The sequence below is a fragment of the Chelonus insularis genome, unplaced genomic scaffold (genome assembly GCF_013357705.1).
Source record: "Chelonus insularis isolate UGA/USDA-ARS -01 unplaced genomic scaffold, ASM1335770v1 contig_130_pilon, whole genome shotgun sequence".
NCBI lineage: Eukaryota > Metazoa > Arthropoda > Insecta > Hymenoptera > Braconidae > Chelonus > Chelonus insularis.
The window spans coordinates 526,190-544,266 of NW_023276371.1; the positions used below are offsets into that span (position 1 = coordinate 526,190).

At 29.6% G+C, this 18,077-nt stretch overlaps 5 protein-coding genes across 12 annotated transcripts; 3 read left to right on the forward strand and 2 right to left on the reverse strand.

Moving 5' to 3' along the window:
* Positions 1 to 246: 246 nt before the first annotated feature.
* On the forward strand, positions 247 to 6,068 carry Nup160 (nuclear pore complex protein Nup160). Its single transcript, XM_035091244.1, has 6 exons — positions 247 to 427; positions 645 to 958; positions 1,039 to 4,527; positions 4,646 to 4,879; positions 5,093 to 5,195; positions 5,890 to 6,068. The coding sequence occupies exons 1-6, from the start codon at positions 343 to 345 to the stop codon at positions 5,904 to 5,906; spliced, it is 4,242 nt and encodes a 1,413-aa protein (XP_034947135.1). The 5' UTR covers positions 247 to 342; the 3' UTR covers positions 5,907 to 6,068.
* Positions 5,057 to 6,609, reverse strand: LOC118071873 (uncharacterized). Of its 2 annotated transcripts, XM_035091335.1 has the most exons (4): positions 6,372 to 6,609; positions 5,809 to 5,943; positions 5,605 to 5,693; positions 5,057 to 5,529 (listed from the first exon to the last, which is right to left on the reverse strand). In XM_035091335.1, exons 1-4 carry the CDS (start codon positions 6,385 to 6,387, stop codon positions 5,416 to 5,418), a joined length of 354 nt encoding a protein of 117 aa, XP_034947226.1. In that variant the 5' UTR covers positions 6,388 to 6,609; the 3' UTR covers positions 5,057 to 5,415. The 2 variants fall into 2 exon arrangements, 1 of the variants encoding a protein (XP_034947226.1); XR_004690948.1 differs by lacking the exon at positions 6,372 to 6,609 and having other exon boundaries at positions 5,475 to 5,529; positions 5,605 to 5,730; positions 5,809 to 5,944.
* Positions 6,610 to 6,900: 291 nt separating this feature from the next.
* Positions 6,901 to 10,108, reverse strand: Gp93 (heat shock protein 90 Gp93). Its single transcript, XM_035091257.1, has 3 exons — positions 9,877 to 10,108; positions 9,691 to 9,780; positions 6,901 to 9,596 (listed from the first exon to the last, which is right to left on the reverse strand). The coding sequence occupies exons 1-3, from the start codon at positions 9,920 to 9,922 to the stop codon at positions 7,369 to 7,371; spliced, it is 2,364 nt and encodes a 787-aa protein (XP_034947148.1). The 5' UTR covers positions 9,923 to 10,108; the 3' UTR covers positions 6,901 to 7,368.
* Positions 10,109 to 10,943: 835 nt separating this feature from the next.
* On the forward strand, positions 10,944 to 14,135 carry LOC118071834 (calcyphosin-like protein). 7 transcript variants are annotated; one of them, XM_035091323.1, is made up of 7 exons: positions 10,944 to 11,172; positions 11,287 to 11,520; positions 12,016 to 12,054; positions 12,410 to 12,566; positions 13,343 to 13,520; positions 13,708 to 13,917; positions 14,003 to 14,135. In XM_035091323.1, the coding sequence occupies exons 4-7, from the start codon at positions 12,415 to 12,417 to the stop codon at positions 14,102 to 14,104; spliced, it is 642 nt and encodes a 213-aa protein (XP_034947214.1). In that variant the 5' UTR covers positions 10,944 to 11,172; positions 11,287 to 11,520; positions 12,016 to 12,054; positions 12,410 to 12,414; the 3' UTR covers positions 14,105 to 14,135. The 7 variants fall into 7 exon arrangements, with proteins under 7 accessions (XP_034947214.1, XP_034947171.1, XP_034947206.1 ...); XM_035091280.1 differs by having other exon boundaries at positions 10,945 to 11,172; positions 11,951 to 12,054; XM_035091315.1 differs by lacking the exon at positions 12,016 to 12,054 and having other exon boundaries at positions 10,945 to 11,172.
* Positions 14,136 to 15,224: 1,089 nt separating this feature from the next.
* On the forward strand, positions 15,225 to 18,052 carry LOC118071404 (27 kDa hemolymph protein-like). The gene is made up of 5 exons (XM_035090555.1): positions 15,225 to 15,234; positions 15,447 to 15,534; positions 16,705 to 17,172; positions 17,258 to 17,420; positions 17,499 to 18,052. Exons 2-5 carry the CDS (start codon positions 15,495 to 15,497, stop codon positions 17,737 to 17,739), a joined length of 912 nt encoding a protein of 303 aa, XP_034946446.1. The 5' UTR covers positions 15,225 to 15,234; positions 15,447 to 15,494; the 3' UTR covers positions 17,740 to 18,052.
* Positions 18,053 to 18,077: the final 25 nt, after the last annotated feature.

Sequence of the window (18,077 nt, forward strand, 5' to 3'; positions counted from 1 at the left end):
ATGACATCAGTTATTTTGTGTTTAAAAGTAAGCTAATTCTTTCCATATTAACTCATTTCCACATTAATTCAAATATTCAGTATAATGATGGTTTTTATAAATTATATAAAAATAAAATAAATGTATGATATAATAAAATAATATTATCATAATTTTCATAATCACAATTGAAAATTTAAATTAAGCGGGTGATTTATACAGAATCGCCACCTGGTGTCCTTTTATGACATTAAACAGCCACTCGAAGAACGCATCGACAGCAGCCCGCTCAAAATGTAAAAAAATTGTTTTTAAATTAAAAGTAAATAAATAAATAAATAAAGTATTTTTTATTGTATCATAATGTTTGAGTTTCCTTTGGGATACCGGGAAGTTGTTCCTGATCAAACGCAACCTGAAAAATGGAAAGAAATCATATTAAATACCGGTAAGGAGCATGACATAACCTCTACTATGTGTCATTAAACTTTATTATTTATGTATAAAAGTTCAAAATAAATTATTAAAGTCATTTTAGATAAACGTACATTACTTATTATTAGATTAAAAAATAGTAATTGTAAAAAACCATTTTTTCATACGTAATTTTAGATGAATAAAGTATTACACACATGTTCAATTTTTAATTAAATAATTCATTTTAGGTGGAAGTCAAAGTACTCTACAAGATATCAAAGTGCCGGAAAGAGCCAGTGGATATTCATATAAAGATAATTACAAATATTACACAAGGAATCGGTTTATTTATTGGAGAATTTCTCATGATGTTTTGGAGTTAGTTGAGCATAGCTTTGATATAAACCTAGTTAATTGCAGAGTTAGATATAAATTTACTGATACTCCAATATTAGATGGGATATCTATTCATGAGACTGTTAATTCAGTTATTATTCTTGTAGCTACAGTCTCGAGTATTCATAAATTGACATTTCCTCATCCAGACAAAATTCACAAGCAGGTAATAAATTTTTATGAAAACAAACATGTTGATTACTTATGGAATATTTAAAATTATTTTGAATATTCAAATTTTTTCAGGAACATTTGCTTGGAGCGCATCCAGATCTTGCCATTCAATCAATATTAAGTGAAGCATCAGCACAAATAGCTCGTGATCCTCATTCTTTCCATTTAATTTCAAATGTTGGAACAACAAACGTTATCGTACCTCATGCAGCAGCATCATGGCTTACTCTTCCACAGGAAGAAGCTCTTTTTGCCCTAGCTTACAATACAGGTAGCATTTTATTACTGAGATTAGATACTATGACTGGTTTAGTTCATACAAGTGAATTGAAACAAGACTCAATCATGCCAAGATTCTTAAGTGGAATAGCTACAGCATTTAGAGGAAAAAATTCCGAGAGTTTAGTAGCGATGTCTCTTGTTATTCATACATGGGGCAATGATACGTATTTATTTGCCCTTTGCCGTGATGGAAATGTGAGAATGTGGTCGTGTAATAAAGCACAATGTATTGCAGTAGCAGATATTGCAATTGATAATCGTCTAGCAGCACAAGGTGTACACGGTCATATGTTAAGAAAAGTTCTTGGATCAATAGACAATGAGCTATATCTTGGAACATATCTCAAATTTTCAACAGGTTGTGAATTTAGTATTTTAAAACCTGTTCAAGATGCAGGATTATTCAAATTTATCAGAATATGCACCCTCTTTGCGCCAGATCAACACTTGGTTGACTTCGCTTTTACTCCAACTCGTCTTTGGGCTGTATGGAGGACTACAGATATGGACACAGTTGCTGTATCACATGCTCAATTACCTTTAAGTGGTGCTCAAGTAAATTCTGAATGGGAGACAGCGATTTTAGAAGAGCCTCCAGATCGAGATTATATTGTAAGTGATCCTGGAATAGATCCGAGACAGGCTTACATTAATTACATCTTCCATCCTGGACAATTCTCCCTTGCTGACATTACAAGAGCTTTAAGTATTTACAGAAGATCAAATTTAATCGCTGACATCACACTTTCTCCTGCTATCCTTAAAGAACGAGTTTGTATGGCTGTAGAAGCTGAAATCCAAGCTGAAGTAATGGATTATGAGCTGATGGATGAAGACTATTTGGAAATAGCTAATAGATGCTGGTCTAAATTTTATTCCTGTGTTGTGCAGTACCATATTAATGGCAGTAGACCTGTTGGATTGCTTCTTCTTCCATGTGTTTATGGCATCGTGCTTCTAAAAAAATCATTTTTTTCTCTTCTTCGTCCAATGGAGTCATTAGAACACCTGATGCTATCTAATGAAAAATGTTACGCTTCCAAATTCAAGACAACTCCAGTGCTCTCTCAAGATGAGGACACGTGTCAGGATTTGATTACGTTAATGTCTGCACTAGTAATGCTTGAAGATCAGCTATCAGAAGAAGTTAAAAATAGCTTTAAGAGAGAATTAGCCCAACTAAAAGGTCCAGACAATATTGTAGAAGATTTATTTTCAAGACTTTTAGCGGAACCTGAAGAACTTTTAGTAGATTTTGATTTTCAAATGGAGTTACATCATAAATTAGAAAATATTAAGGATGCTTCTAGTGCTATGGCCATGTTACTGGAAGCTCTAACGTATGACTTGGGTCAACCTGATAAATTGAAGCTAGATGCTGAACCAGAAGCTTCAAGATTACTTTTAAATATCAATCATCTTTTCGGCAGCCAACTAGGAAATTCTACGATCTCAGAAAGTGTTTCACAAATTACTCTTCTCAGATTTTCTATTTGTAGAAATCTTTTATTTCTCCAACAAATTATCTTATCTCGACCTGAAGTTTTCGATTCTAGAATGCTTCATGCCATAAAATCTTCATTAGCACCAAGGACTGTAGTACTTACTCAAGCCTATTTCGTTGTCATGTGGATTTGTAAAACAACTGCAAATTCAATTTCACCTCCAACTTTATTAGATACCAGCTTACAAAGACTTTCTTTACTAAAATTATCAGAAGGAAGAATTACTGCAGCTCACAGACATCATCGATCAATTTCTCTGTTGGAATTATTTGTTCAAAGTGCTGGAGCGAAACATGCTTATATTCTCATGGCAAATAACATGGAATTAGATGGGGATACTCTTATTCCTTGGCATTATGGAATGTTAACTCATATTACACTAATCACTCAGCTGGTCTGGCCAATTTCCGGTAATTTTGTGTTTCCTGAGTGGCTTTTATCTAGCTGTCAATTTCTTTGTGTTCAAGAATATGTCAGGCTCTTAAGCACCTGGTGTGAATGGAATAGTGCATCAAGAAAATTCATTTTGGCTGTAGCACTCCTTGAGATGGGAGAGATCAGGAAAGCTTGTGATCATTTTTTGCGGGCTTCTAGTGGTGTTTTAACTGATACCTTTTTAGCAAGTACTCTTCTTGATGCTCCAACGTCTTCCGAAAGCAATGATCTCGTTCATTATTACCTTAAAATTATTGAACTATTTGAACAACATGGTGCATCAGATTGCATCATTGAATTAGCAGAAACTGCAATCACAGTTGCTGATAAAGATAATCCAAATTTACCTACATTACATTCTATTATTTTTACTCAACATCTACATCTTGGACATCATAAGGAAGCTTATCACTGCCTTAATTCCAACCCTGATCCTGATAGAAGATCTGATTGTCTTCGGCAACTGGTAGTGACTCTGTTTGAAAGAAAAAAACTGGTGGATCTGGTTTCTTTTCCTTATATTGATATGTACGAAGATTTAGAAAGAATTGTAATTGGTCGAGCACGTAGTGTAGATCTCATGGAAAATAATTATTATAATTTTCTATACAGCTTTCACATTAATAAAGGAAATATTAGGAAAGCTGCCTCAGTAATGTATGAACAGGCGATGAGACTCAGTCAAGAATCACATTCTGTGCCAATAATTACTCGTCAATCACAATGTCTTCTAGCATGTATCAATGTTTTGAGCTTAGTTGATGATAAATATAAGTGGATTGTAAGACCTGTTGTTGATCAAACATACCCTGATGAAGTAAATCCAAAAAAAAAACGAAGCATCAGTGGTAAAGAAGTATTACATTACAAAGTAAAGAAACTTGTTGAAGTTCTAGAGTTGAAAGATATTAAAAAAGAATATTATTTAGTCGATGCTAGACTGAAATTATCTAAATTTAATTCCGAAATGCATACTATTGCTCAAGCTAGTCCTTCTGAATTGGTTGTGACTTTATCAAGTGTTGGATTATATACAACAGCTCTTCATTTGTGTGATAAATTCCATATTAATAAGAGTTCTGTGCTGGAGAATTTAGCTTCACAATGTGTAAGATTAAGTGAACACGAAGATCCAGACGCTTGGGATTGGTTGGTTCACAATGATGTTTTTGATATCGCCGGATATGGAACTAATGTCACTGATATTTCTTGGAAACTTTTGGAAAAGTTAACGTTAATTCATGAAAAGGACTGCAGTAGTGAGTTACATAAGAGTGTTGCAAGAAAGCTTCTACATCATGGAGCTTTCCTCCCCCAATGGTTAATGACTTCCTATAAGGTAATTTAAATAAATATTTAATATTTAATGTATTGAAAAAAATAAGTAAATATTCCTATATTAATTTTTTATTTATGATATATTGATATATATGTATTTATCTATTTCTTTTTAATAGAAACGCAATGCAGCAGAACTACTTCGACTTATTTTAAATTCTGGAAGATTGCTTGAAGCAACAGACCTAGCAGTAGACTATATAAATGCAGTTTTAGGAGATGGAAAAGAATATTTTGGACTAACAACTCCGTTGCATCCCTCTGGATCGGCAGTATGGTTACCACTTAATACTCTGGAAGTTTTATTACTAGAATTAGAGAATGCCAGTATAGAAGATCCTCTCTATATTGAGGTAAATAATTATGAATCAATAACTTACATTGAATATTCATTTAGAATTTAAGTCAATTAATATCTAGTTAACGTTATCTGATTTTAACAATGACAAAAATATACATACATAAGATAAGAAGCATACTTTAAATTAAATTGATTATTAGAAAATAATTTTTATAACAGTCGTCAGGAATACATGTAATTAATAAAATTTATTCTTACTTTACAGAGCTATGATCGATTGAAGAAAAGATTAGACTTATATGTTGATACAGTTGTACGAGTCTCTAATAATATGGTTCAATACAAAGTTCAATCCAACATCAGCAACAGTAAGTTTAATTAACAATAATTGAATAAATGTGATTGTTGTTGTTTACTTGGATTAAACATGACTATTCTTGTAAAAAAAAAAAAAAAACTGCAATTAGTTATAAATAATTTATATCAAGTTTCTTATTTAAATATACCATTTGACCATTGATGAAAATAATGACTATCATTGTTAACATAAATATAAGTTTTTTAATAATAATAAAATGTGGAAAATAACTATGCATAAATAGTCTTCTCATCCACTAGGATAAATATTATAAATAATATAATTGATCCCAGAATTCCTGTGACTACAGCTGTTATTATTTGAGAACATCGGTTGAACAATACCTTTAACAAATAATTAAAAACAAAATAATTAATAATTAATTTATATTACTATATTAAGTTTATTGTAATTTTTACCATAAGTAAAACTACTACAGCTGTTATAAATATCGATCCGATCGGTAGTAAAAGCCATGTAGCTGAATAATGACGTTGAACTTCAGCCTCTAAGAACCATTCAACAGAAATTTGATTAAAAGTGATCTATAATAATAAATGATTTACTTATTTAAATGAGAATTAATTTTTTTAACTGATTCAATAGTTTTTGTATATTCTGACCATTGCGGTACCAATGACCAATTAACGTATGTCGACCTATTGAGTAAATCTTAGTAAAATTTGCATTTCTTTTGATTCCAGTGCTGAATGACTCATAATCATTGATCCACATTTCGTCTACAATCTTTGCGTCGTCTGAAATTTAATTAAAAATTTTTTTATTTAATTATTTATTATGTAACCAATCCATTTTGATAAAAAAGAAAAATCATCGTTTAACGTTGGCTAAAAAGAAAGAGTTGATAGAATATTGTTGTAAATGTATATAATATCTTTTTCTAAATTTTTTGAAAGAAAAAAATAGTTCAAATGATGAATACTGATGTTTATTGTAATTTTAACTTACATTGTATGTATAAAAAGATTAATCATTTTTGATTTTACTTTTGAGATACCTTTGATGTGAAATAATTTGTTTATCAACAAATTTGGATTAATTTATAGATAAAATATGTAATAGTTAGTTTTTTGTAATAATAAAATATGTTTTTTACATAAACAATGGTATTTAGTTCGATTTTTATTAATTAAATGAACATTTAGAGCTAAATAAAGTAACATACCTGAATATTCGGCCATAATAATTGAACATTAGTTACAATAATCCATTTTTGCTAAAATTATGTTAATATATCCCCTCTAGTAAAATTCAAATTATTTATTTATCAATAATAATGTATTTTTCCGTTAGTTTTCATAGAAAAAAATCAATTGCTCTTCCTGCATTAAGCTCAAAGCATAATTCACTACTTGTTTTCTTTTTTCTCAACAAGATAAAAGATGTCAAAGGTTGATCGTTTATTGTCGTGTGTTTATTGAATATTATTCATAGGCATTATGAACTAGCATATTATCAGTGTAAAAAAATGCTCCAAAGCTGGGCTTAGTCATCAGTATAAAAAATAAATAAAATAGAAAGAAATAATATTAGATGCATCACCTGTTCATGCAATAAAAGAGTGATAGGTTTATTTATGTGATAAGTAATTAAGAAAATTATAAATTATTCAACAGGATATTTTTTAAATAATTTTATTATACAAATACATTTGTGTATATCAATACGCTTTCAATACATGTACATATAATATAAGTACACTCCTAAATGAAAAATTTGACGGAAGAACAAAAATGGAGTGAACTGAGGAATTATTTCGGGTTTAAAATAGAAATCGATCAACTTTCATTCATTACCTATATTTTCTAAGATAAATTCATAATTTAAATGCAATTTTAGTGCGATAAATCTGTAGAAAATATAATCACATAAAACAATTAATTATTTCATAGACTAGGATGAATTATTCAACTTGTATGATTATTTAAATTTCATTTGATAATTATCGATCATATTTGCAGGTAAATTTTCACTCTCTGATGTCTCATGAACATGAAAAATGATCCAGGTATTATTTATATTTAATAATTACATGCGATCGAGTAATTGATTGAGTTTAATTTCAATTAAAAATGAATAAAAACCGCTTAATATTCAATATTAAATCAGTCAATGCGGTTTTTCGAATGATGTATATGAAAATTCTTATTAAATTTCATGGATTATAGTTCGTCATGCTCTTCTTTAGGCTCTTCCTCATCAGCATCAACCTCCGCTGTTCCATCAGTAGAAGTAAGGTTTTCAATAGGTTCATCATCTTCATCATCTTCTTCTTCAGGTACTTCATCCAGAGGAATACCAAGGGCTTTCTTCATTAATTGTTCAACACTGCTAGCGAAGCTTGCAGTCTCTTTCAACATATATCCAGATCTTAGAGTAGCTGTCTTTATCAAAACTGTAGCCATTTCTTTAGCAGTTGCATCTTCAGCATCGGCTTCAACTCGTCTCAAAAGTTCTCGGATAAGAGGATGTTTTGGATTAATTTCCAAGATTTTCTTTTGGTTCAAATAATAGGATTTTTGAGGATCGTTGGCTTTTTGATGAGCATTAGAAATGGCTAATCTTTCCATGTTACCCGTCCAGCCAAACATACTGGCCACCAAGGCACAGGGAGAATCTGACAAACGTTCTGAGATTTGGACTTTAGTAACATATTCTGTTAATGTATCTCCAAGCCATTTGATTAATGGTTCAAATGTAGCCTTAAGTTCCTTCATCTTCTCCATGGCTTTTGGACTTTCATCAAGAGTAAGACCTTCTTTAGCTACACTCTGGAATTTCTTTCCTTCAAATTGTGGAAGTGGTGAGATACTGTGTTCATCGATGGCTTCAGTAAGGTACAAAACTTCATAACCTTTTTTGACAAGGCGCTCAACGAATGGAGACTTCTTTACTTCATCTTCTGTTGCTCCAGCCATGTAATAAATTGCTTTTTGATTTGGCTTCATTCTTTTTACATAATCAGTTAAATTGGTCAGCTTGTCAGTCTTTGATGATTTAAATTGCAAAAGTTTGGACAAACGAGCACGATTTTGGGCATCTTCAAGAATTCCAAGTTTAATGTTAGTGCTGTATTCTTTCCAGAAGGTTTCATAATCTTCTTCAGAAAGTTTTTTAATCATATCTAAGACCTTTCTTATTAATTTCTTTTTGATAACTTTAATAAGTTTATGTTGTTGAAGATTTTCTCGAGAAACATTAAGTGGTAAGTCATCACTGTCAACAATACCATGAATAAAACTCAAATAATTGGGCATCATATCATTAATTTTATCAGTGATGAAAACTCGACGAACAAAGAGCTTAATGTTATCGGTCTTGGTTCCATATCGATTGAAGCTTTCACTTGGTTGAACTCTAGGAATAAATAAAAGAGCTTTAAAGGATACTTCTCCTTCAGCAACGAAGTGGATTTTAGCCAAAGGATCTTGACTGTCTTTTGTAAGTGCTTTGTAGAAATCGTTGTAATCTTTATCAGACACTTCAGATGGTTTCTGAGTCCAAATCGGTTTAGAATCATTCAATATTTCCCAATCCCATACTGTTTTGTCAACCATCTTTTTCTTCTTTTTTTCTTCATCTTCAGAAGCTTCTTCAACATTTGCATCTTCTTCTTCTTCAGTTGAATCTTTAGATTTTTCAGTCACATCTTGAGCCTCGTCTTCGGTTTTTTCTTCAGTTTCTTCTACTTGGATAGTTTTACTACTCCATAAATAGATAGGGAAATTAATGAATTGTGAGTACTTTTTAATAAGGTTTTTAATCGTATCTTGCTCCAAAAAGTCCAAGGCTTCATCCTTCAAATGAAGACTTACAGTTGTTCCTCGTTTCAATGTATCTCCTCTAGGATCTTCAGCGATGGCATAGTTTGAACTGTCAGACTCCCAAATGTATTGTTTATCATCATTATGCTTAGTAGTTACAGTGACTTTGTTAGCAACTAAGAAAGCTGAGTAAAATCCTACTCCAAACTGACCAATCATATCATTCATGTCTTGAGACGACGAAGCATCCTGCATTTTCGATAAAAATTCAGCAGTTCCTGATTTAGCGATTGTTCCTAAATTATTTATTAAATCTTGTTTTGTCATTCCAATTCCGGAATCGGTAATACTGAGTATTTTGTTATCTTTATCTGCTTTTATCCTGATTGCAAGCTCTGGATTGGAGTCTAAAACATTTTTCATTGTCAATGAAAGTAATCTTATTTTATCCAAAGCATCAGAAGCATTGGAGATTAATTCTCTTAAGAAGATTTCTTTATTTCTGTAGAGAGAATTGATGATGAGTTTCATCATCCGATTCACCTCTGCTTGGAATGTATACTTCTGCGTAGAGGTTAATTTATCAATATTTATTGCTTCTTCTTCTCTTTGAACGACTTCATCATCTGTTTAAAAAATAGTTAACCAGTGAGTAAAAAGTTTTAGTTAGAGCTAATTAAATATTCAAAAAAATGCTTATTGAATAACTAAATATCTTACCTGTTCTTACAGCTTCTCGACTTTTTCCTAAATCTCTTTCGACTGTTCCAACTTCATCTTCAGCTTTTTCGCTCTCAGCTCTTGAGCAGCCTGATAGAAATAAATTAAAGGATACGTAATCACAAACATTTTCGTACAATGATATTATTGATAAAAAAAATTATGAAAAATATAAACAAATCTTACCAATTACAAGTAAAAAGACTAAACTAAAATAGATAAACTTTTTCATCGTTTTAAAGTTCAATCAACTTCAATAATACGATGGAATGATCTTTTAAAAAATAATGACGCCAAATGTTTTCACTTCACTATTCCACGTTTTGATGTTCCGGCAATTGTCGGTTGAATACGATGTCTGTAAATGCCAACGAGTTTTAATCAAAGCGGCTCCTAAAGACTAGATGACAGAATAAAGATTTAGGCCAATCATAATCAACCACGCAGCGCATCTCAACCAATAGTAACTCGAATTGTGGCTACCAACTCCAAATGGCGAGCTATGATTTGCCCAAATGTACCACTTGGACAGTATCTTCTAGAAAAATTTGTGTATGTTATCATTATTTGACACCATGGTTGTGCACAATATTTAAAAATTATGGGAATAAAAATAAAAACACAGATCTTATTGCTTTTGTATTAAAAAAAAATATTATAAAATAAAAAATTAAGGCTGGGCTGAAGTCACGGAGGCGACTGATTCCCCTTATCTAAATACATTGGATCGTAAGCTTCTATTTCTCCGCGAATTAACGTTTTTACTTGAAAATTTTCATCCCAAATTGAAGCTTATTTTATGATGCAATGCGCTAGATAGAAATTTTGATTACCCAATTGATTTTTTCTATAAAAAAATTGAAAAGAAAATTGAATAATTTTGAATTGATTTGCCGCGCTCCAACATCAAGATGGCTGCTACAAGGTTATAAAAATAAATCGTGAATTATTTATTTTCTATGTAATTTCAGCTCCTAAATGTTATCTAGCACAATTATTGCTATTTTTATAATTTCCAAATAAAAGAAATTCTTTCAGATAATGCGATAATTGAAAAAAATTTATGACTTAACTGTCAATAAAACAGCAGTTTGCTGAAGAACGATAAACCAGGGCTCTAGTTTAACAGTAATAAACAATTTTACTGATGGCGAAAATTTTTGAATATTCAAATTCATGACGTCTTTTGTAACCGTTCATTTATCAACTCGATGATTTATTTATTAGTACAAAGTAAAATTTCCACAGAACAAAGTCATGCTCGGAATTTCAAAATAAAAAGATCGTAGCTAAGATTTATCATCAAATTTACAGGAAAAAATAATTTGATTTTGTTAAAATTTTAATAAGGACATAAATAAATATGTAACAACCGAGTCATATTTTTCATAACATTAAATTGTTTTATTTCAACCAATGTATAATTAATCTATTGATAAAAGATAAGTCAAGCAAACACTGGTGTCTTGATTGCAGATAAAGGTAAAGTATATTAAACATTCCTCCTATATGCAACGCTTGATTTAATCGATGATATAATAAAAATAAATGAACATATGTGCTATATACTATGTTGTTATATATGAAATCCTTTAGTATTGGGTATGCAGTATGTGCTGTAGTTATGGAACGATAGACTACTCGTAAATAAACCACCACACTAAAACCTTCCACCTACTGAGTTGTCACTTTCTACCCCGTCTTTTACTAGGGTGTATCAACTAGACTAGTTTATACCTTCGGATCACCACTTTACATCAACTCATCCTTCGTTTTCTTTCATCAACCGGTCTTCTTTATCACTGCCAAACTGCTTCGAAAACGATTCCGGTGAGTTTAATTAATTAATTTTTCATACTTTAAAAATTATTATTTATAAGCTTATTACATTAAGAGTAGTATATTAAAATTAATAAACATTTTTTTTACAATTAATTTTTTTTTGTGTAGTAATTAGAGTATTTAAACGTTTTTTTTATCAATAAATGACTGCAGAAACAAAAAGATACCTTCCTTTTGTTTTACAAATTAACATTGATCTAAATTATCAGTCAATTTATAAATAAAAAAGTATTAAATATAAAAATAATTTTTTTACTGCATGGCATACGTTCCGGTTAACAATTTAATAAGGTTTGTGAAAAAATGGCATTTAAGGTTAATAAAAAATTAGCACAATATTTTATTTTTGAGCTCAATGTAAAGTCTTTGGTTATGTATAATAAACTGCTTATTCTTTTTCACACATCAAAAATAATAGCAGGAAGTCGTAAATGTTTGTAGTTGCACACAAAGTAGTTAAATGTAAGTAGATTGCTGACTTAGTTGCAGACTTTATTAGAGGACACGCCGGAATAAACTTAGGTGAGCGCTAAAGAGCTCTATACAGTCATCATTTAATTAAAACATGATTGATTGTAGAAATAGACATAAGACTGGTACTATGCATTTAAATAAACGAGGGTATGTATGAATAAATCTAAAGATTGTCGATGCGTGAAAAATAATCGATTAACTAATAATTTATGCACAAGAATACTTTGCTTTCATTCTATACATCACGTAAGTCCGGTCGATGACAATACAACAACTGTATTCTTCTTCCAATACGGATATAAATATGTACCAGTGTATGTTCATTTGTACATGCAACCTTGTGTGTTTCTGTGTTATAACTGAATGCTATGGTAATTATTATGATAACCCCATTGTGATGCAGATAACATGATCAATAGACCTGTTAGTGCAACAACTAGACAAGAATTCGAAATGATCAACAGGGCCCAAAGGGCCTTACATACTGCCACGGATTCTATTGAAAAACTTCGGTTACTTTGTTTAGCTCGTGGAGCCAATGGTGTTCTTGGATTAGGCAGGTATAATATGTCATTTTTCTTTTTTCTTAACCTGTTTTTATAATTATAGATAATATTATTTTTTTTTTCAACAGGTAAAGTATATTTTTTGAATCACAGAGGAATATGAAGATCAAAATAATACATTGTCTGCTAAAAATTTTGGTAAAACCAATTTATATCTTCAACAATAAATCGGAATAGTATATTCTATTCAATAAGTGCTAAATGAATATCAGTATTATTTTAACCTCTATTATTTTGTGTCATGTAAAATAATTTTCAGATAAAAGAGAAAAAAAACTCGTTCGATGATACGATACTGTTATTAGCAAAAATAGTTGGTTATCTTTTGTATTGTATTGATATTTATCAGTAAAAGAAGTTAATTCGTCTGTTATTAGTTGGAAGGCTATTATGTGGTTTACTCAGCAAACATGTTTCATATTCTTTTGTTATGGAAAAAATGTTTTCGTAGAGACCTTTTTTGTAGCTTAATAATATAGGAGTTCTAGATACTCATTGATAAATATTGAGTCAAGTATGGTAGTTCCAATCAATGTCAATGTAGGGAAAAAGGTTCTTTACGTCTGAAAAAAATCGATAACCCGTCTTAAATATTTCGTAAATGATTAATTTAACTGTAATGCTAACCCAGTGAGACTATTTATATGATCAGTATATTGAATACGAATATGATTGTAATAATTTGTTATCATTTTTTATAAACAAGTTTGTGTTATTTTTTAACCATATAATTAACTAAGATGTGCTAATTTAATTATTGTACTGTTTAGAGTATTTCGAAGAATGGACGATGATGGAAATAAACAACTGAGTAAAGAAGAACTTGCAAATGGTCTCAAGGAAATTGGATTTGAATTGGAAGACGGTGAACTTGATGAGATCATGAGCAAGCTTGACACTGATGGCAGTGGATCCATTGATCTTACAGAATTTTTAGTTGCCGTGAGAGTAAGTCGCCTTGAGCCAGTTCTTTTTTTTCTTTTTAACTAGCTAGTATTATTATTATTTATTTAATCATCGTAGTGTTATTATTATATTTAATTATTACTTTATATATTCCTTTTTCATGAATTCTTTTTCTTGAATTATAAACATCAATCATGATAATTTTTTCCGGCTCTGTTTTTTTTTTCAGCCTCCGATGTCAGAGAATCGTAAAAAAGTGATCGAACAAGCATTCAAGAAACTTGATAAGACTGGTGACGGTGAGATAACAATCGATGATCTTCGAGGGGTTTATAATGTCAAGTGTCATCCTCGATACATCAGTGGGGAAGAAAGTGAAGAAAGCATTATGAAAAAATTCCTCGAAAATTTTGAACAAGACGGCACGAAAGATGGTGTTGTGAGTATTGATATTCCCAAAGGTTAAAAGCAGTAAATTAATGTTTTAAATAATATGTGATTATCATGGAATACTATTTTTTTAGGTAACTTATGAAGAATTTGAAAATTATTATCGTGCAATAAGTGCAAGTATTGATCACGATGCGTATTTCGATCTGATGATTCGTAATGCTTACAAATTATAAATAAAGAGTTGAATACACTTTGTTATATACATTTTTGCGTACTTAATTAAAGAAGAGTGTTTTCATACATATTTATTGTATGACCTACATAACTATGATTATTATTATCATATCCATAAATTCATACAAATATCGGATGTCGAATTATAAAAAAAAATGCTTGTATTTAACCTAGAGCGGAAAATTCCAAGTTAATGTGAGTTTAATTGTTAAAATGAATATGTGTAAAGTATTTTTTTTAACACTTATTATGTTTGCTCTTTTTTTAATTCATTGTGTAAGCGCATATTATCATTGAACATGATTTACTCGAGATTATTGTACAACTATACTTATTTAATAAATTATTTGATTACTAGCATTGATTGCCATTGTCGGGTGCGAGCACTTACTTCCCATTATTAAATGACAATTAAAAATAAATTTATTATATCTTTTTATTCATCACAATTTAATATTCTTTTATCAATCAAACTTAAAGCGAAATTATGTTTATTAAGGATGTTGTGAAGCCTTTTTGTTGTTTATTACATCATTGTTCTTAAAAAGATAATGTACAATGAGGACTGATTTTTAATAAAAAACTTGAATATTTTATTTTTTAAATATAAGATCATTACTTCTTCATTAATGAATAATTATTTACAAAAAATGATGACCATAAATTTTTTAACATACATCAATATTGGCATTGACACTTTAATAATTTATATTTATAAACACACTCAAAAATAATTTGGATACTAAAATTAACATAAGATAAAAAGAAGATTTTTTTCATAACTTTTTCTAACATGAGTTTCAAGAAAAAAAAAAAAAGGAAAAGTTTGGTAAAAAATTTTTGGAGTTTTCTAAAGAAGATCTATAGTTGAATAATTTATGTTGATGTATACATAAGAAATGGAAATCAATGTGACTGGACTTAAAATTGAAAGAGATAATATGAAAATAAAAAAAAAAAAATAAAAAAAGATATAATTTAGTAGAGATACACACACACAAAGGTCCGAAGTTCAAATGGAAGCAACATAAGTGTTGAAGTGAATAGCAAAACAGTCAATAGGAGGAAAAAAAGCATTATGTATTTGTATGGATTGAAGTACTTAGTCCGGGTGGGCAACAAGCGGGAGGTAAGTCGTATCCATTCTCGACGGCATTGGTTTAGTATTCACGTGGATTTCAGGCAGGACAGTTCAGTGAACGTAGGTCATAAACCAATACTTACCTATGTTCTTTAGCAATTTGATTATTCATTTATTTATTTGATTCAATATCGTTGCTATGCACTACTGATATTTGTTAAACTTGATTCAATTACTCAAACGAGTGTTAAAACTTGTAGGTTAATCGCGAACTAATTTACATTTTAAAATACAAACAACGTAAAAAAATGATTCGTTCAACTGCCATTGTCATTTATATCAGCCTTGGTAAGTCCAAAGGATATTTTTGTGAAATATTTCCTGACCAATAAACTTAACTTACACCTGATAAAATGGGTTTTCATATTATCGTTTATCAATCATAATAAATTACTTTTCAAATCTTCATCGATTAGATTTAAATGCAATGTTTGTAAATTCATTTTTATGAGTAATCATAAATATATCTAAATGAAAATATGATCATGATTAACAAGATAACCAAAGTAATTCGAAAATTTAATATTTTCAATCCATGTTACAGATGTTGAATTGTCACAGACTTAAAATAATAATAAATTTATACAAATGTAATTTTATCTTTAAAACACGATACAAGTTATAAATCTAATAATTTTTTAATAGATCTTATTAATGCAAAAAAATATAACCACATTTATTGATTTGGTGATGTTCTTTCATACATTTGGAGAAAATAATTATATTAACTATAAATTAACCAATTTATTACAATGTTAGATAATTTATAACAATATTAATTCTTCAAACAATTTATTATGTGTTTATAATATTGTGAAATAAAAGTTTTCGTTGTTTATGTAAGCTATTTTTAATATATTTCATTATCAGTAATTTAATTAAAAATGATATAAGAGTTAAACTGCTTAAGAATTTACGAACATCATTATCTAGAAAAAATTTCTAATCTTTAATAAATTCGACTTTTTTTCAACTCTATTTATATATTCACATTTTTAGAAACGTGATACGTTTTTTTTTTATTTTAATATTATGTCAAAGTTGAAGATAAAAGTTTAAAAATAATCACAAACTAAAAATAATAAATCATTATTAAACTTTTTTATAATGAAGTGTTTTTAATCATTGTAAAAAAAACTCGTCCAAGTACAGAAATTAATTCATCAAAGAGATTGAATAATATAAAAATGATTAATATAAATGAAAAATTTGCTTTTAATGTCTTGAATTTACATTCTCAAACCAAAATGTAAAAAAGGCAATTAGTTAACTTTAAAAATGACAAAAAAAAAATTATATTCATCAGATTAAGGTGAATAACTTAGAGTAATCTTTTCAAGATTCCAATCTACCAAGTATTCTTTGAGATCCAAATCTTAGAAAAAAAATGCAAATTTACATTCTTTAAAGATAAGATATTAACATTAAATGATAAAACTAACATTAAATCTTTTTTAGCTCTCTGCACTGTGACTTATGGCCAAGAAGAGGTACAAAATGCAGCATCGGTATTGGCGGATAAATTATCTGATTCCGTAGATATTCAAGCATTAAATGCAACAGCTACTGAACAAGTGGAGAATTTAAAAAATAAACTCAAGAGCAAATGTGAAAAAAATGCTGGACCTGGACAGTATGAAAAAGTATTAACGGCTAATAATGAACTTCAAAGTTGTGTGAAAGGTCTAGTGAACGTGACAGAACTTCAAGATGAGATAGAGAAGGCCAAACCGACTGGTGATCTTGATATTGTTTTCAAGAAATACTGCATGAAGAAGACGACATTAAAAAAATGCACGTCTGACTTTATATCTGTCCTTAACCCTTGTCTTGAAAGTGCAGAACGTGAGAGCACCAAAATTGTGCAAAATGTTACTGATTCTTTGTTAAATTTCATATGCCATAAAGAAGGAGATCGAATCGCTTGTAAGAATTTTAATTACTTTTTAGTAGACTTGTTTATTTATCTGAAATAAAAATCATTGTTATATTAATAAATATTTTTTTTTAGTATTCATTGCTTCTGGAGGTCCTGAATGTTTCCAAGCAAAACAACAAGAAATCCAAGATTGTTTAAATTCTACGTATGGAGGATACTTTTCAGATGTTACTAATACTCTTTCTCCGAGTTTAGAAACTCTTCCAGCACTCATATTCGGTGTCAAGGAGTGCAAGTAAGTATTTTACTTGGCGCTTTTATTTATAAGTATTGTTTTTAATAAAAACTAATGATTGTAAAAAATAATTTGCAGTGACATGCAAAAGTTCCGAGAATGTGCTGTTAGAGAATTGGAAAAATGTGACGACCCGACACCCGGAAATATTGCTGACTCACTACTTAAATTTATCAAAAGAGTAACACCATGTGAAAGTATGTTGAATGCTCGAAGTGATGCTCTCGTTGAAGAACCACCAACTTCCTCCGCTCCAACGATATTTACAATGAACTCATTTATTTTTCTCGTTGCCAGTTTTGCTTTTACATATATATAATTTAAGTCAATATCACTTCTCTATGACTTTTCATAAAACTATTTTTTGAAAGCTAAACAGCTTGTTTAATCACTTGAAAATTTTAATGTCTAACATCAGAAATACTTTCAAGAGCATTTCTATTTCGTACTAAATCGTTACTATTTTTTTTTTTTGTCTTAATAAAGAAAATTGAAAAAGAACGAAAAATACTGACATAATAGTCACAATAATTAATTAATGATCAAAATAATATATAAAATACAACATTGGAAAATTTTTTTCATTAGTTAATTAATCATACTATATCATTATCTTCTTTTGTACCTAAAATATTCATTCGTTAGGATTTAGTTACT

Bases quoted from the DNA above. Each gene is read 5' to 3' on its own strand.
- Nup160 (XM_035091244.1), top strand. From the start codon at position 343: ATGTTTGAGTTTCCTTTGGGATACCGGGAAGTTGTTCCTGATCAAACG. The intron at 428-644 runs GTAAGGAGCATG...AATTCATTTTAG, and splicing joins AGAAATCATATTAAATACCG to GTGGAAGTCAAAGTACTCTA. The intron at 959-1,038 runs GTAATAAATTTT...AAATTTTTTCAG, and splicing joins CAGACAAAATTCACAAGCAG to GAACATTTGCTTGGAGCGCA.
- LOC118071873 (XM_035091335.1), bottom strand. The intron at 5,694-5,808 runs GTCAGAATATAC...AATGGTTCTTAG, and splicing joins TGGTCATTGGTACCGCAATG to AGGCTGAAGTTCAACGTCAT. The intron at 5,530-5,604 runs GTAAAAATTACA...TATTTGTTAAAG, and splicing joins CTGTAGTAGTTTTACTTATG to GTATTGTTCAACCGATGTTC.
- Gp93 (XM_035091257.1), bottom strand. From the start codon at position 9,922: ATGAAAAAGTTTATCTATTTTAGTTTAGTCTTTTTACTTGTAATTG. The intron at 9,781-9,876 runs GTAAGATTTGTT...TATTTCTATCAG, and splicing joins AGTCTTTTTACTTGTAATTG to GCTGCTCAAGAGCTGAGAGC. The intron at 9,597-9,690 runs GTAAGATATTTA...TTTTTTAAACAG, and splicing joins TCGAGAAGCTGTAAGAACAG to ATGATGAAGTCGTTCAAAGA.
- LOC118071834 (XM_035091323.1), top strand. From the start codon at position 12,415: ATGATCAATAGACCTGTTAGTGCAACAACTAGACAAGAATTCGAAATG. The intron at 12,567-13,342 runs GTATAATATGTC...TGTACTGTTTAG, and splicing joins GGTGTTCTTGGATTAGGCAG to AGTATTTCGAAGAATGGACG. The intron at 13,521-13,707 runs GTAAGTCGCCTT...TTTTTTTTTCAG, and splicing joins AATTTTTAGTTGCCGTGAGA to CCTCCGATGTCAGAGAATCG.
- LOC118071404 (XM_035090555.1), top strand. From the start codon at position 15,495: ATGATTCGTTCAACTGCCATTGTCATTTATATCAGCCTTG. The intron at 15,535-16,704 runs GTAAGTCCAAAG...AATCTTTTTTAG, and splicing joins TGTCATTTATATCAGCCTTG to CTCTCTGCACTGTGACTTAT. The intron at 17,421-17,498 runs GTAAGTATTTTA...AATAATTTGCAG, and splicing joins TTCGGTGTCAAGGAGTGCAA to TGACATGCAAAAGTTCCGAG.